The 14,400-nt window shown below is 47.3% G+C and overlaps 1 protein-coding gene across 13 annotated transcripts in view; it reads left to right on the forward strand.

Annotated features, from left to right (window-relative positions):
* The window catches only part of PRRC2B (proline rich coiled-coil 2B), a 51,950-nt gene that overhangs the window by 21,615 nt on the left and 15,935 nt on the right, over positions 1 to 14,400 (forward strand). For 12 of the 13 annotated variants that reach the window (XR_012625866.1, XR_012625867.1, XM_074846429.1 and 9 more), the window contains exons 9-19: positions 279 to 421; positions 1,040 to 1,130; positions 1,544 to 1,736; positions 2,120 to 2,435; positions 3,098 to 3,294; positions 5,798 to 6,005; positions 6,736 to 6,955; positions 7,580 to 9,643; positions 11,687 to 11,886; positions 12,700 to 12,845; positions 14,061 to 14,202. Coding sequence is in view for 11 of the 13 variants with exons in the window: in XM_074846429.1 (XP_074702530.1) it covers positions 279 to 421; positions 1,040 to 1,130; positions 1,544 to 1,736; positions 2,120 to 2,435; positions 3,098 to 3,294; positions 5,798 to 6,005; positions 6,736 to 6,955; positions 7,580 to 9,643; positions 11,687 to 11,886; positions 12,700 to 12,845; positions 14,061 to 14,202 (3,920 nt within the window). In the remaining 2 variants the exon portion in view is untranslated. The remainder of the gene's footprint in view (positions 1 to 278; positions 422 to 1,039; positions 1,131 to 1,543; positions 1,737 to 2,119; positions 2,436 to 3,097; positions 3,295 to 5,797; positions 6,006 to 6,735; positions 6,956 to 7,579; positions 9,644 to 11,686; positions 11,887 to 12,699; positions 12,846 to 14,060; positions 14,203 to 14,400) is intronic. The other variant, XM_074846437.1, reaches the window with a different exon arrangement.

Consider the following 14,400-nt stretch of genomic DNA (forward strand, 5'->3'; position numbering starts at 1 on the left):
GCGGGACTGTAAGCACTGTATGTCTGAAGAGCATGTGGACGTGAGAAGTAGTTGTGTGTGATCCTGGACTGGAAGGATTGCAGCTCTGATCTGTAAACCCTAGGAAGTGGGTACTGGGTAACCGACAAGGGAAAGAAATTTTGCTGGACAGGGAGAGAAACTTGGAGCCATTGTATTTAAGTGTGTGGTAGAAAACAACTGATTCACTGTTACAAACTCAGCTCTACATTCTTTTCTTTGTTTGCTGTTTGTAACTATTTGTTTGCATTTCCTTGTAGGAAAGAGAACAGGCTCAGCCTGTCTCGCCCAACGCGTCCAGTTCGGCAGCAAGTAGAAAGAGCACCTCGGCCGACCATCATCAATGCCGAGAACCTAAAGGGGCTGGATGAACTAGACACTGATGCGGATGACGGATGGGCAGGTAAAGTGCTTCTGTTCTCAAGCTTCAGGCAACACCTTAAGAGGTGAAGCAAAATAGTTACTTCTCCCCAAAGCATGAAATAGCCAGGATGTTCTGGTGGTTCTGTGTCACTGCCGCAGAAGGAAAGAGGGGAAGCAAAGAGGGGACTGTGTAGTTGTGAAATTGCTGTTGGTGTAAATGATGACACAATGGATCCTTCTGATCCTTCCATCACACTGTACTCAAGGAACCGGATCTGAAGACTCCTAAAAACTGAAAACACCAAACAGCAGGGAGATAGCAGTATGGCTGCTGGGAAGAAGAGTTAGTCTTGCCTTTTCAGTCACGGCATTCAGTATCCAACTACACAGTCTAGCTTGGTGGCTGTCTCCTCATTTGCAGCCCCCATTCCCAGGCTGCTTGCTGCTCCTCTTCTGGGACCAGCCCAGCTGTTCAGCAGTGTGGGTCCACACTACTTGCAACATTTCCAATACTTGGGGTGAACATTCAGCTTTCCAAGTAATTTATGCCAAGCCTGTGTGTTCTCTGGTTTAGTGCCAGAGAGGGCATAAGCTTTATCAGGACAAGGGACCTGTTTCTTCCCTCTGATATATCCCTTCTCCAATCCTGCCTTCGTAGGCATTCATGATGAAGTGGATTACTCTGAGAAACTGAAGTTTAGTGAAGATGAGGAAGAGGAAGAAACTCTTAAAGATGGACGACAGAAGTGGTAAGAAGTGGCTGTATTCGCACCTACAGTTGTTTCAGTAAAAGAAAACAATACCAGGATCTTTTTAAAACTTGTTCTAAGTGTTGAGGCTTGATCCCCCTGATTCGTACTGTGACTCTGTTGATTCCACTGACCATTGTTTGAATGGGCTTCAAGGATGTGTGTAGGTCTTGAAGCCAAGTGCTAGGATGCCAGGCTTTTTTCCTCCTCCCTTTCTGTATCTCACCTTTATCCTGCTGCACAATAGTGATGTTAATCCTTATGCACCTTAGGAGGAAAAGTGCATTGCTTGTTGTGGTGTCGTTCTGTTTTTTCGATCTCTGTAACAGTCAGTTGCGTTTGCCACTTGATAAGACTGCAAATGCGTTTTGTGGCAAGTAGCAAATGTAATAGCAAAGCTGTTTATATGATAGGAACAGCTGGGATCCCAGGAGGCAGCGACAGTTGTCCCTGAGCTCTGCAGACAGTGCAGATGTCAAACACACCTTGGAGGAAGGAAAGAATTGGGGCGACTCAGTTGGCTTGTCCCGGTCAGTCCGGAAAGTGCAGGATTCACAGCAGCCTCCGAGGAAGCTGAACGGCTGGAGCTCTGCATCTGAATACCAGGTGGGTTGACCTCATGCGAGTGGGCTTGTGCTGCTGGATTCGATGCATCGCTGTCCTTAAGAGGCCAGTTTGACATTTTATTGAAAGTGGGATGCTGATGAATTTCTCAATTCTTTGTTATATCCAGCTGGAGAGAAATCCATCTGCATTAGCATTCCCACTAGAGAAAAGAAATTGAAGCTGGTCCAGAGCAGTGGGGTTGTCAGTGAGAAAATGGAGATATTGAACCAGATAGCAATAACTCCCTACCAAAAGGGGAATTTATGTGCATAAGGATAGAGGGAACAGAGTCAGCAAGAGATTTTTCTCAGCGTGGGATGCAAAGCTCAGGATACAGGAAATGTTTGGGTCATGCTTATTGAGGAATGTTTTTCATTTGGCAGAAGCCCACACTGGGAAGTATTCTCCGACAGCAGTCCCTCGAGGATAAAGAAGAAAAGGTGCCACTGAGACAGAAGTTTGTGCACTCCGAGATCTCTGAGGCTGTCGAGAGAGCCAGGAGGCGACGGGAGGAGGAGGAGCGGCGAGCCAGGGAAGAGCGTCTGGCAGCCTGCGCTGCAAAGCTGAAGCAACTTGATCAGAAATGCAAACTGGCTCAGAAGAGTGGGGAGACCCAGAAACACACAGAGAATGAAGACCTGCGACCCCCAAGCACAGAGAAAAATTCTGTGCAAGAGAACGGTCACGCGTTCCGTAGAGGTACAGAAACGCTGCTTGCCTTGCCTTGTAAAAACTGCTTTTTTTGCTGTTGTGCCAATTTCTTACCTGAAGTGAGGGGGAGTTCCTGTGAGGGAGAGTTCAGAGGGTACTTTGATTGCACTTGAGAGATCAGCTGCTTCACTTATTCTGCAGAGTATTTTGGATTGGTGATGAAGGTTCTTTTTTTTTTTTTTTTAAATCCTATTAAAACAAATGCAGACTTCTTGGGTTGCCTCTATGCCCAGTCAGCTGTGCTAGCAGAGACCTTGTTGGAACAGGCCTCTTGATCTTCTCATGATTGGATGATGATACTAAGAAAGTGCTCATGAGCCACAGATCAGAAAATTAGTTATCAGTGAGTGCTGGCAGGTTTAAGGAGTAATAGGGGAAATAGAATTTTTTTTTTTTTCCCCCAGTGCTTAAGCAGAAGGCTGATGGCAGTGGAGGATCTTGGAATTTATCACTAAAACAAGATGGACAAAGCCTTCCAGAGCTGTCAAGGCAAATCAGGGAGATTGTATGTGAGGTGCTTTATATGATTATAATAAAATTAACCATGTAACGCAGTCAGGACGTGCCCACACCTGTGTATGTTGTGGTGTGGTGGTGCATGCACAAGCCCTGTCATGAGTAGGGCTCATCAAGGCTTATTTTCTTTGCAGCAACCCCCGAGTTTCACACACAGGATGTCTCTGTTGGCTATCTGGAAGAGGAGACTCCTGCCCCAGCAGCAGCAGCAGCAGCCCAAAGCAGCAGTGAGGAGGAGCTCAGAGAAGCTCCCTCCCCAGCACAGGAATTCAACAAATACCAGAAGTCTCTTCCCCCACGATTCCAGAGGCAGCAGCAGCAACAGCAGCAGGTAATAGGTGTGACACTCCCACCTCTCTTCCCTTTGACTCCCACCAAACCCTTGTGTTTTCTTCATTCTCAGCACAATCAGCACCAGCTAACCAACCATCTTTGGCTTGGCAGGTGATAAATGGGAGTTTTACCCTGGCCTTTTTCAGTACTTCTGGTCATAGATGTATCCTATCTGACAGGGATAAAAGGGCTCTATGTAGGTTACATGAATTTTACGTGCACCCTGTGGTACTGAAGCTGTTGTGGTTAGGGTTTCTGTGGCTGGGCAGAGGCGTGAGCAGGCCAGGTTTGTCACTTCCCTGAGAGAAAAGTAGACACTGCTGTCAGAAATGTTGACTTGTCTTACACGGTTGTCTGGGTGTCTCCTGACAATGTGAAATCTTAGGGCTGTGTGGTTTGTAGCAGAGGTCTAGTTTGCAAATATGTGTATGCAGGAGAAGCTGGGGATGTTCCCCTTCCCATCTCCAAAGTCACAAGACAGCAGTGGCTGCCTTGGTACTTGCTGTAGGCCCGATCCAGTGAAGTCTGTAGCACCTTTGGCTGACGGTGAACGTCTGTTCTTCCCTGGCACAAGATGAGAGCCACTCTTCAGCACTGCTGCAGTGACAGGGAGCTGAATATACAGGCCAAGGGAAGGGAAAACCATTGGGGATCAGCTGCTTCCGTTTCACTTGCTGTGCCCTTACCCTGTTAGGTAGGGGCAGCCATTTGCTTGCCAGGGGCAAACTGTGCTGTAGGTTGGCAGGTGGCTGGACTCTGCTTCTGGGCTGAACATGAGGGTTGTGAAGTGGCACAGTTCTCGTTCCACCTCCTGCCTTTGCAGAGGGGTGGTCCTCTACATCTGCTCTCATCTTCTACCTACCCAACTCTTTTTTTCTGTGAGGCTCTTTCAAATCAGTATTTTCTTTGCGCCGTAAATATGTTTGGTCTTAATTGCTTCATTTTTGTTTCATTGAAAAATCTCTTCTGGGGCTCTGAGAGACCAGCTTGAAATGCTTTGTATGTCTTGCATCTTACCCAGCATTACAGTGCTGTATGTGCCACACATACTGTTCAGCTCCTTCCAGATGCAGTGAGCCTCCTTAGGGCAACAGAGTCAAAGCAAGGGACAGAATATCCAGGCTTGAGATAATGCAGAGTTAATTGCCATTCTTCACAGAATAACCACTTGAAATGTGATATAATCAACACTGCTGCAAGCCTTAGTGAAGAGCTCACATTTGGCTTTTGCTTGGAACCTCAGTAATTGCTCTTTTATGGATGTTCCCTGTGCTTGTTACTGGGCAGTTGACATTTTCATGATTCAAAGGTACAGCAGTAAATGCTGCTAATGCTACTCTTTAAGATGCTCTTAAACTAAAAATAATTGGATGTCTTTGCTGTCATGCTAATAATACCACAGGTCATTGCTACTGGAAGAACATGAAATTTTCATTTTATTTTTCTCTTATCCTCTGTGTTGTTAGTATGTATGAGGCAGTTTGTATTTTGGCTGGCTTGTATTGCTGGTTTGGTAGCAGTGGTTCTGTGAAAGAATAAAATAAAAAATAGCATTGGTATCATTAATGAAACATTTTCTCTAAGCTACTGAAGCACTAGATAACTCAGATATAATCTTTATGTTTATCTGAGTTTTTCTCTTGCCGTAATGATGTGTCATGTTTGGATTTAAGGGTGTCTCTCTTGCTCTGCAGTAGGGGGTTGGCTTTTTCTATAAACAGTATGTGACACTGTAAGTCTAGTAAGAAAAGACGGTAGAAAGTGTGACAGGTAAATAGACGTATTTCATGTTAATTGGAGCTGTTTACCTTTTGAAAGCTTTATTTGGTACACAAAGCTCCCTTCAAATATAGGTTCTTCCCGGACCTTTAGCGAAAGTTAAATGTTAAATCAGATTAACATCATGACAGTCCTCTGCTAAAGGAAGGTGGACTGGCCATGTGGGAGATGGGAACAACCCAAAGGTGTCAGCCCATCTCTGGAGGATGCACAGGAAATACTATAAAATATGAATAGCTCTCTTAATTGAGTTTAGGATGTTCTTATCTAATCTGTTCAGCTAAAAGGAGTAGAACTAATATATATGCACATTAAATAACTTGTAATTGCATTTCCTCCAAAGAGCAACATCTTCTGAAGTATTTGGCTCCAATTAGGAAATTGTGTTTGACAGGAAGCTGTCCTGTTGAGAAAATGCAAACTCCAGTCTCGAAGCTGATCCCTTGCATTTGGCCACGTAGCGTGGCCCGTAGTGGGGTGATATTCTGCCTGCATTTTTGGCTGCAACGTATTCTGGCTGGTTTGGGTATTTGGAGAATAACAACAGCTGCCATGTTCCTGGTTGGTGGTGAATCGCCCTCACCTGCTTTAGTCTCCCATCTGAGCTGCTTTTGAGGCTCTAACACAGGGACTGTTTTCTGTCAGCTGGCCGGTTTGTGAGAGTGATTCCTGGTGCCATGACTGTTCGTGTCAAAACAGCCCGTCCTTCTCCTTCCCTGCAGGAGCAGCTGTACAAGATGCAGCACTGGCAGCAGCAGCAAGTCTATCCTCCCCCATCCCATTCCCATCCCCAACGGACATTCTACCCGCCGCACCCCCAGATGCTTGGCTTTGATCCTCGCTGGATGATGATGCCTTCTTATATGGACCCTCGCATGGCCCAGAGTCGCACCCCCGTGGATTTCTACCCTTCAGCCCTTCACCCTTCAGGTAAGGTGTTTTCAGTGTTTCCCTTTCTCTCAGCTGTTGAGTTAGTCCATATCTGGAATGTTGCTGTGCTTTGCCTACCTCTGTCCAGACTTTGCATCCTGGCTGGCTGTGATTGACCTTCTCTAGGGATGAGAAAGAGTCGGGTGAAATGAGAGCTGATGAGGGAACAGAGGCGGTTGAGAGGGAGGAGGGCACTTGCCTGTCCATCCCCTGCACTGCAATGGGAGATCTTCCCTAACAGCTTTGGAGCTGTAGTGGGTGTAAAAGCACATCTTGCCCCTTGGAGGAGAAGAATGAGTTTGGGAGTTACTGTAATAATGTGAAATCTTAATAACCCCCCTTTAAGAAATGTGATGGAGAAATCCTGTAGTTCCTGAGCTGTGTGCTCCTAGCACTTTCCTACCTTGTCACTGACTATAGAGGTGTGAATATAAACATCAGGATGTATAAATCATCCCCTTGAGTTTCTGGTTTGTTATCACACACCTGCTTGCTTCCAGGCCAGCGATGGTGTGTAGTGTTCTGTGCAGGCTGGGCTCTCAAAGCTGGGTCACCTTCTGTATCCCTCCAGGTGTATTTCCCAGGCACAGGCTCCCCTCTACCAGAAAGGTTTCCATGGCTGCAGTCACCTGCTGCCCTGTAAGGAAGGGGAGTCATGCTAGCTGTGGATTGTTAATCCTTCTTGGCTACGAGATCCTAGTGTTAATGGTATGCGCTTTGTCGTGACCAGGAATTATGAAGCCCATGATTCAGCAGGACTCCATCGGTGGGAGCAGCTGTCGGTCTGAAGATCAGAACTGTCAGGCAGGGCAGGCGGAAAGGAAAACTGCTCCCTTGGACCCTGTGCCAGTGTGGGGCCAGGAGGGCTACACGTCTCTGCAGAGCAAAGGGTACTCCCTGTCACATCAAAAACAGGCTGACAGCATGACCATGGAGGGGCTGCATGGCAGGTGAGTGCAGAACACCCCCTCGCACGCATGCTGTGAGGGGAGGTGCTGCCATAAGTCATCTCCTGCTGAAAAGCAGGTGTAGAGTTGACCTAAGAGGTACCTCTGAACAGGCCAAGGTACTGATCTGGTAGCGCCCTTACACTGTTAAGTGTTTATGTCGTGGAGGTGCTTACTGAGCTATTCAGAGTTTTTCTGTCTGATGCCAGTCAGGGCTGACCAGCCTGGAGCCTGTTCAGTAGAAGAGAGGCACTTGTAGGTACAGAAAACAATGAGTCAAAAATTCTGATACTTTCTAGCTTGTCTCCTAATTCTTTGGGACTTTCTGAAACCAATTCCTTGTTTTCAGATCTCCACACATGTTGGAGGCTGAATCTCCCTTTATTAAGTTTTCTGCCCATCATAGAAACTGCTTTCTTTATCATCCATTGATTTGACCAACCAGGCAGTAGAGCCTGGGGCCACAGCAGATCTGCCCAGCATTCAGGTATCTATGGGCTCATGATTTAAAACAAACCCCAATTTATTTATTTGTTTCTGCCTCTTGTGCCCAGCCTGGGCCCTTGGAGATGTGCTGTGCTCTGCCTTAACTGACTTCCTTTTGTTCGTTGTTTGTTTGCTTCTCAGGAATGACAGCTACTCTGCTTCTCCTGGAAGGCCGGAGAGTCTGAGCACCCAGCGAGATCTCTTTGAGGAGAGAGGGGAGGAGTACTTGAATGCTTTTGACAAGAAGGCTCAAGCAGACTTTGACAGCTGCCTGTCTTCTCAGAGGATAGGCCAAGATCTCTTGTTCCAGCATCAGGAGACCGTGCAGGAAACCTGTCCTGCTGGCAACCGCCACGCAAACTTGAGGTGTTCGCCCCTAGAGCCTGATTTTATCCAAGCAGAGAAGAAGCCTGAATACAACGGCTGGGATATCAGCCACCATCAGAAACCTGCAGAGACTGCAGCGGAAGTTGCTGAAGAAGTGCCCAGGGATGAGCAGTCATTCAGCGCTGACCCATGGAAGAAAGATGGAGCTAATAGCAAACAGCCCGCTGAAGAGACAACAGAGTGGGCTCCTGAGAGCCGGAACACCAGTGGTCAGCACCAGGAGCAAATGGGGAGGACGCGACGATCAGGCCCGATTAAAAAACCAGTCCTGAAAGCCCTCAAGGTGGAAGAGAAGGAGAAGGAGATGGAGAAGGTTAAACTGGAGGGAGAGGACACTTTGCGCCCGCTGAAGGAGAAGGCGGCTGTTCAGAAAGTAGAAAGTGAGTCAGATGATTCTGCAGCCTTACTGAACTCCACGCGTTACCTGCTGGATGACAAAGGTTCTTCCCAAGCCAGCCTTGCCCGAGAGGCTGAGAAATCCCAAGAGGAAGAAGAAGAGGAAGAGGAAGAAGAGAAGCCAGAAAGAACCTGGGAGAACAAACTATCCAGAGAGTCTGGTGATCTCCCTCCCACAAAAAGAAACAACTGGATCTTCATTGATGAGGAGCAAGCCTTTGGTGGGAGAGGTCAAGGGCGTGGGCGAGGGAGAGGCTTCAGAGAGTTCACTTTCAGAGGCCGAGGCACTGTTGTGGGCAGCCGGGGAGTCTATAACAACCAGCGGAGCAGCCGAGGGCGAGGGCTTCGGGAGTTCAACCAGCCAGAGGACTTCCCCAGAGGCAAGCCAAGGCGCCGGATTGCCAGCGAGACACACAGTGAAGGGTCAGAATATGAGGAGCTCCCCAAGCGTCGCCGGCAGAGGGGCTCGGAAAACAGCAATGAAGGCTCTGTGCTGGACAGGGAGGACAGTGATTTGAAAAAGGGAGACTTCAAAGAGTCTTGGAGGTCCAACAAAATCTATTCGGATGATCACAGTAGTCTGGATCCTAAGATGAGGGCTCCGAGAGCTTTTGGGAGATCACTGCCGCCAAGACTGAGCAACTCTGGCTATGGGCGAAGGGGTTTCATGGGTAAAGAGCCCACTCAGTGGCAAGGCAGGAATGGGGGAGCAGGGTGGCAGGAGTACAGCCACACCTCTCCATCAGACACTTTTGGAAGCAGGCAGCAGTCTGACAGGGACTACATTCAGGATTCTTACAAACACGTGGATTCCTTCTCCAGCCGAGTTTTTGACGAGAGTCATCTGGATGACAAAAGGCACTTTTTCCAGGAGGATTACTCAGCAGATCAGGAGAATATAGAGAACAGGCCATTCAGGAGGCGGCGTCCCCCCCGCCAAGACAAGCCCCCACGATTCAGGCGCCTCAGGCAAGAGAGGGAATCGGTTGGCCAGTGGAACCCCGAAGAGGGAGGCCCCAACCTGCTGCCCAGCCAGTGGCCTGGAAGACCCAAGCTGACCACCGCAGAGAAGAGCAGCATCTCGGGCAGACGGTCTCCTGAGCTGTCCTACCAGAACTCATCGGACCATGCCAACGAGGAGTGGGAGACAGCATCTGAAAGCAGTGACTTCAGTGAGCGGCGGGAGAGGAGAGATGGAGTTTCAGAGAGCGAAGGCCAGCTGGAAGGTGGTCTTGGCAGTGGGAGCTTGGGAGAGAAGAGGGAGCTAGCGAAGAGGAGCTTCTCAAGCCAAAGGCCCCTTGTCGACAGGCAGAGCCGCAAGGCTGAGCCAGCAGGGTTTGCGGAGCAGTCTGTCAGGACTGGTGTAGGAGCAGCTTCCAGATATGAGAGCCAGCAGAACGGGACACTGATAAAAAGCAAAAGGTAAAGTCGTATTGATGTGCGGGTATCTGTCATATGTGGATATTGGAGGAGTGGAGGAGGGCTGGACTGGGGGTGAGGAGCTGTTTGCTTTGTGTCTTTTCATCTAGTGCAGGTGACTTCCAGCACCGTTTATCCCACATTGTGACATCCAATGGTTTCATCATTGTCTGGTTTACAACTTATTGATGCCTTTGCTTCCATGCTGGGAATCCAGGTTTATGGAAGTTGCTGAGACACTTGCAGGCATGACATGCGCTGCTCTGCCTTACTTTAGTTTTGGGCCAAGACAGCTCTCCACTCTCTGGACTGCCTCTCACTAGAGACATGAAAGATGATAATGAAAATCCTGGTCCTTAACTCCAAACCTATTGTGTTCTTCCTGTCCTGTCATGGGTCGTGAGTGTGGAGTGTAGTGGAGTGCACAGAAGTGAGGGTTGGGTTTTCCTGGGATAAGCTGCTGTGAGCTGTGCAGGTTGAGCACCTGGATTCCCGGTAGTATGGTTGTGGCGTGAGCGCAGTGTGTGACATTGCCAGTCCTAGCTTTGTGTGAACAAATATTTTCTTAGACCTTAGTGGAGACCGGTGATGAATGGCAAACAGCGCTGTGTGTTCCTAGCCTGGTGGGCGGAGTTCCTCCTGAGAGTATTTTCAGACAACTCTGATGCTAGGGATTAAGTATTTCTTTTCAAGTGTCTTGTGAAAAATCTGGTGATTGACAGGCTGCTGGGTGAGGTGGGCCTTGGTCATGGGCCAGTTTGACAGTTCCCCTGTTACCCTTTTCCTTTAACAGGAGCAGGAGAAAGAAAGTCTTGTGCACCTGCATAGTATTGGGTTTAAAGCACTGATAAAGAGACAGCTGCTTCTTGTTTTCTTCCTCTTGTGACCCATCTCCCCCAACTTCTGGATGTAGTAACTAATAGTAGTTTATATGGAAATAAGGGAGAGGAGAGCTGATGTCTGGAAAGATGCATGCAGGTAGAAAGGGAAAGTAAGGGAAGGGAGGAAGCTTTTGTTTTTCTCCTTTAACCATGCCTCTTTTGTGAGTTGAATGCTTGGGAATGATGTGTGGATGGTGGTCAGATGGGAAAAATTCTGGGAGAAATAAAATGGGAAAATTACATTTATTTCTTTTCCTCAATGTCATCAACCTCTCCACAGTGCCTCTCCCCATCTCCCTTCCCCTCACCTGATGCTGGCCAAGGAATGTGTGTTAACTGCAAAGAGGAAGGAGGGGAGCTGTTAGAGCAGTGTCCTAGGAGGGGAGGAGACACTGCACAGAAGCACAGAGCCCTCCTCGTAGGGACAAATTAGGGTATGAGCTTTGTTGCGGGGGCAGCGTGTTGGTTGACTCATGAGTACAAGTATTGCTCTGTTTCCATCCTACTTCCCCAGCAACATCCTTGTAATGGGCTGTGTGCTCACAATTTAATGTCTGCTTCAGTGAGCAAAGGCTGGGGAAGGATGAGGTGAGATTAGAAAACTGGTAAAGAAAATACAGTCCTGTGTGAGCTGACAGAGGCAGGACACAGGAACAACCACAAAGTCACGATGAAGTGCAAAGACCGAATTGATTCTTGTTACCTCTCAACCCAGGGGATCTCTGCAGCAACACCCAGGCGCAGGCACAGGCATCGCAGAGCTTGGTCCTTGCCAGCCAGAAAGAGGAGGAGAAAGAAAAGATCTCAAAACTGTTGCTTTTGCCTGTGTATATCAGGGATTTTCGTAGGCGTACTTTTCCACTGTGCTTTGATCTTTCCCACAGCAGGGCAGGAATCTCAAGGATGTTTGATAAAGTGCCTCTGAGTCTCTCACAGGCCTGTGTTGTCTAAATGTGGACATTCTACCCATCAAGCACACAGAGCTAAGCAACAATTAGTGCGATATCTGTGTTTTTCAGCACCCCAGCTGCAAGTCACTTGAGCGTGTTTACAATCCATCCCTGCGAATCTTACATTGTATTCCCACAAGCCCATAAGTTTTCTTCTTGCTACTTCTACACATCTTCTAGTGATAAATCTAATTCCTTTCCTTTCTTTCCTGTAGGTCTCCAGAAGAAGGAGGGGGCCTTGGCAACACCAGTGGTGGGAGCAGCCACTCCATTTACAGCTTGGATAGGGCCTCCCATGCGAACTCAGAGAGTGCTGAAGGGCCAGGTAAAAAGCCAGAGAAGGAGCCCAAATCCACTGTGCAAAGGACAAGTGAGAAGGGAGAGGCCTTGTCACAGTTTGAATTGAGTTATGGAAGTGAGTGTCTTAATTCATTTATTTCTTTAATAGGATAACACATTGTGGCTGACTTCAAGCCAGAGTGATCCAATCCAGTTAATTTTAAACATCAGGTTAGATTTTATCCATTTATTTACACAAACAAGAAAATTTTAGTGTATCTAAAAAGGGAAAACATGGAAGACAAAGATGGTTTGAAATTTTAAGCCTAAACTTTCAGCTAGATCTGACACTCTCTCAAATTAGAAATTCTGGTTTCAGGGAGAATAGTTCCATATCTCTATCTAAGATGTTAGATTTCAAGCCCAGAATACCTTACGTAGTGTGAAGGAAGTTGAAAGAGCATCCAGAGTAGGGAATTTGAGCCTGAGCTCATGGCAAAGAGGCAAGAAATTAGTATCTTGGAAACTCATGGCATTAGGCCATGACTCAGGATTTTTGCTGTTCGTAAAACTGTTTTACATCCAGAGGTGATGGGTGGGTTTTCAAAAGTACCTGTGCCTGCTTTGTTCTTTCTAATACTTGGAAAGGTGGTGAGGTTTGTTTCAGCTGATACTACACCTAACGTTACCCGAGCTACCACACGGGTCACGTTCCCAAGCTCTCATCTTGAGGCAGAGGAGAGCAAAGTCCTGTAGGATAAAGTGACTGGTAGATGTCAACAGACTGCCGTGGCTTAGTTCTCAAAGCTTAGCTGCAGTGCTGCTGGCTGGACTTGTGTGCCTGTAGCATGGATCCTATTTGGAATGCACTCTTTAAATTATTACAATTACAAAGCTTTATATACATACACACATGCACTATTTTTTTCCCCGTATTTGCTTTTTTCAGGTACCATCATTGATAATCGTGTGTCGAACACAGCGGAAGAGAATGAAGTCGGTTCTATGGCAGGTGAAGGCTTCATTGAGGTTCTCACTAAAAAGCAGCGTCGTTTGTTGGAAGAGGAGCGAAGGAAGAAGGAACAGGCTGCTCAAGTGAGGAATGGGAAGCAGAAAAAGCTTAACCTGATACATTGTTTGGACTGCAGTCAGAGGAATAGGGCCCCAAAAAGTGTTTGGATGAGCAGAAAAACATGCAGTTGGCCAAAGTAGTACAGATCCTGTATTAAGCCCCGGAAACATATTTTGGCTCTGATGGATAGGGGCCATCTGAAAAGGATGATGAGATTTCTGACTGTTCTTGTTTTCTAGCAGAATTGTTAATTTTGAACTAAGGAGGGTTTTCTAAAGTGATCCTCATCAAAGCAACTTGGCTGTAGTTGGTGGGATGTTGGGCAGCAGTGAGCAGTGGAGGACCTCTGCACTCCTGCTGTATCAGCAATGTGTTACTGCTAGAGGGAGGTGTCATGTTTGTGTCTGGACACTTGAGCAGAAAGAAGCAAACGGACTGGGAGAAGCTCTGACCGTTTCATGTTCATAATAGGATAAAGGAGTTGATTTACAAGAAAAGGTTTAAGACTGCAGTGTGGATAGCTTAGTTAAGTAATGTTTAGGAGGGGGGCATTTGCTACATGTACTGGAAGACTGCAGATTCTAGGGGGATAAGAGAATATTTTGACATGAAGGGAGACTTAGTGAAATCTGGAAGACTAAATGCAAATGAAAAGCATCATTGGGAAATGCTTCCTGACAAGGAGGGCTTGTGGTAGGTTCAGAGAGTCTCACAAGCAAAGTTATAAAAGCCTGGTTGCTTGACGTCTTTAAAATTAAGCTGAAGACAACGTGTGAATGTGCAGTGCGAAAGGTCTTGCAGTTGCGGAGATGTGCTGCTTTTTCTCTTCAGATCTTGGCTCTGTGAAAGAGCCATCTCTATACTGTGAGATTATTAATTGATCTTGCTTTAGCTGGAGTAAAAGAGAGGACTTAAGCAGAGCAAGTCTGTTGTAGTGTTAGTTCTGCTTTGCTTTGGATCCCCCCAAATCCCCAAAAGAAAAAAAATCTCATGCTGCTGAAGGCAGCTATTTTTACTGCCTTGTTAGACTGGGGGAACCTCTCAGTAGCTACAGGGTCCATCAAAAACAAAAATAGAGTGGGAATGGAGTCAGAACTACTTTGTATGGTTCTGTTACATGAGTTGGGGGCTTTTCACATTGCAACATTTAGAAACCCAGGGTTTGAACTTGCCAGAAGCAGACTGTGTTAGCCCAGTGCAGTGACAAGTCTTATGGCCTGTGCTTTTTTCTCTTTCAGGCACCAGCTAAGGCCCGCGTCCTTCAGTCTCGCATTCCTCCTCGATTTGCTAAGAAGCAGAACAGCTTGTGCTTGGAGCAAAGTGATGTAACGGTTTCTGGAAACAGCCTGGGCACAGAGATCTGGGAGAGCAACAGCCCAGGTAGGTTTGGGTCGGTCTGTTCCGGAGTGTTTCACACAGCTGAGAAATCCTCTGGTGTGTGCAGAAAGGACAGGGTGTCCACACTTAGGAGCAGACAGTCTTCTCTTGTTTGGTGCTGGAAGTGGGAGGGGACCTAGCAGATATTTGGAGTAGCATTTACTCAAAGCTGTACTGTTCAGCCATCCTCCTCCTCTTGTT

This window comes from Strix aluco, chromosome 20 (assembly GCF_031877795.1).
Source record: "Strix aluco isolate bStrAlu1 chromosome 20, bStrAlu1.hap1, whole genome shotgun sequence".
In the NCBI taxonomy this organism is placed as follows: Eukaryota; Metazoa; Chordata; class Aves; order Strigiformes; family Strigidae; genus Strix; species Strix aluco.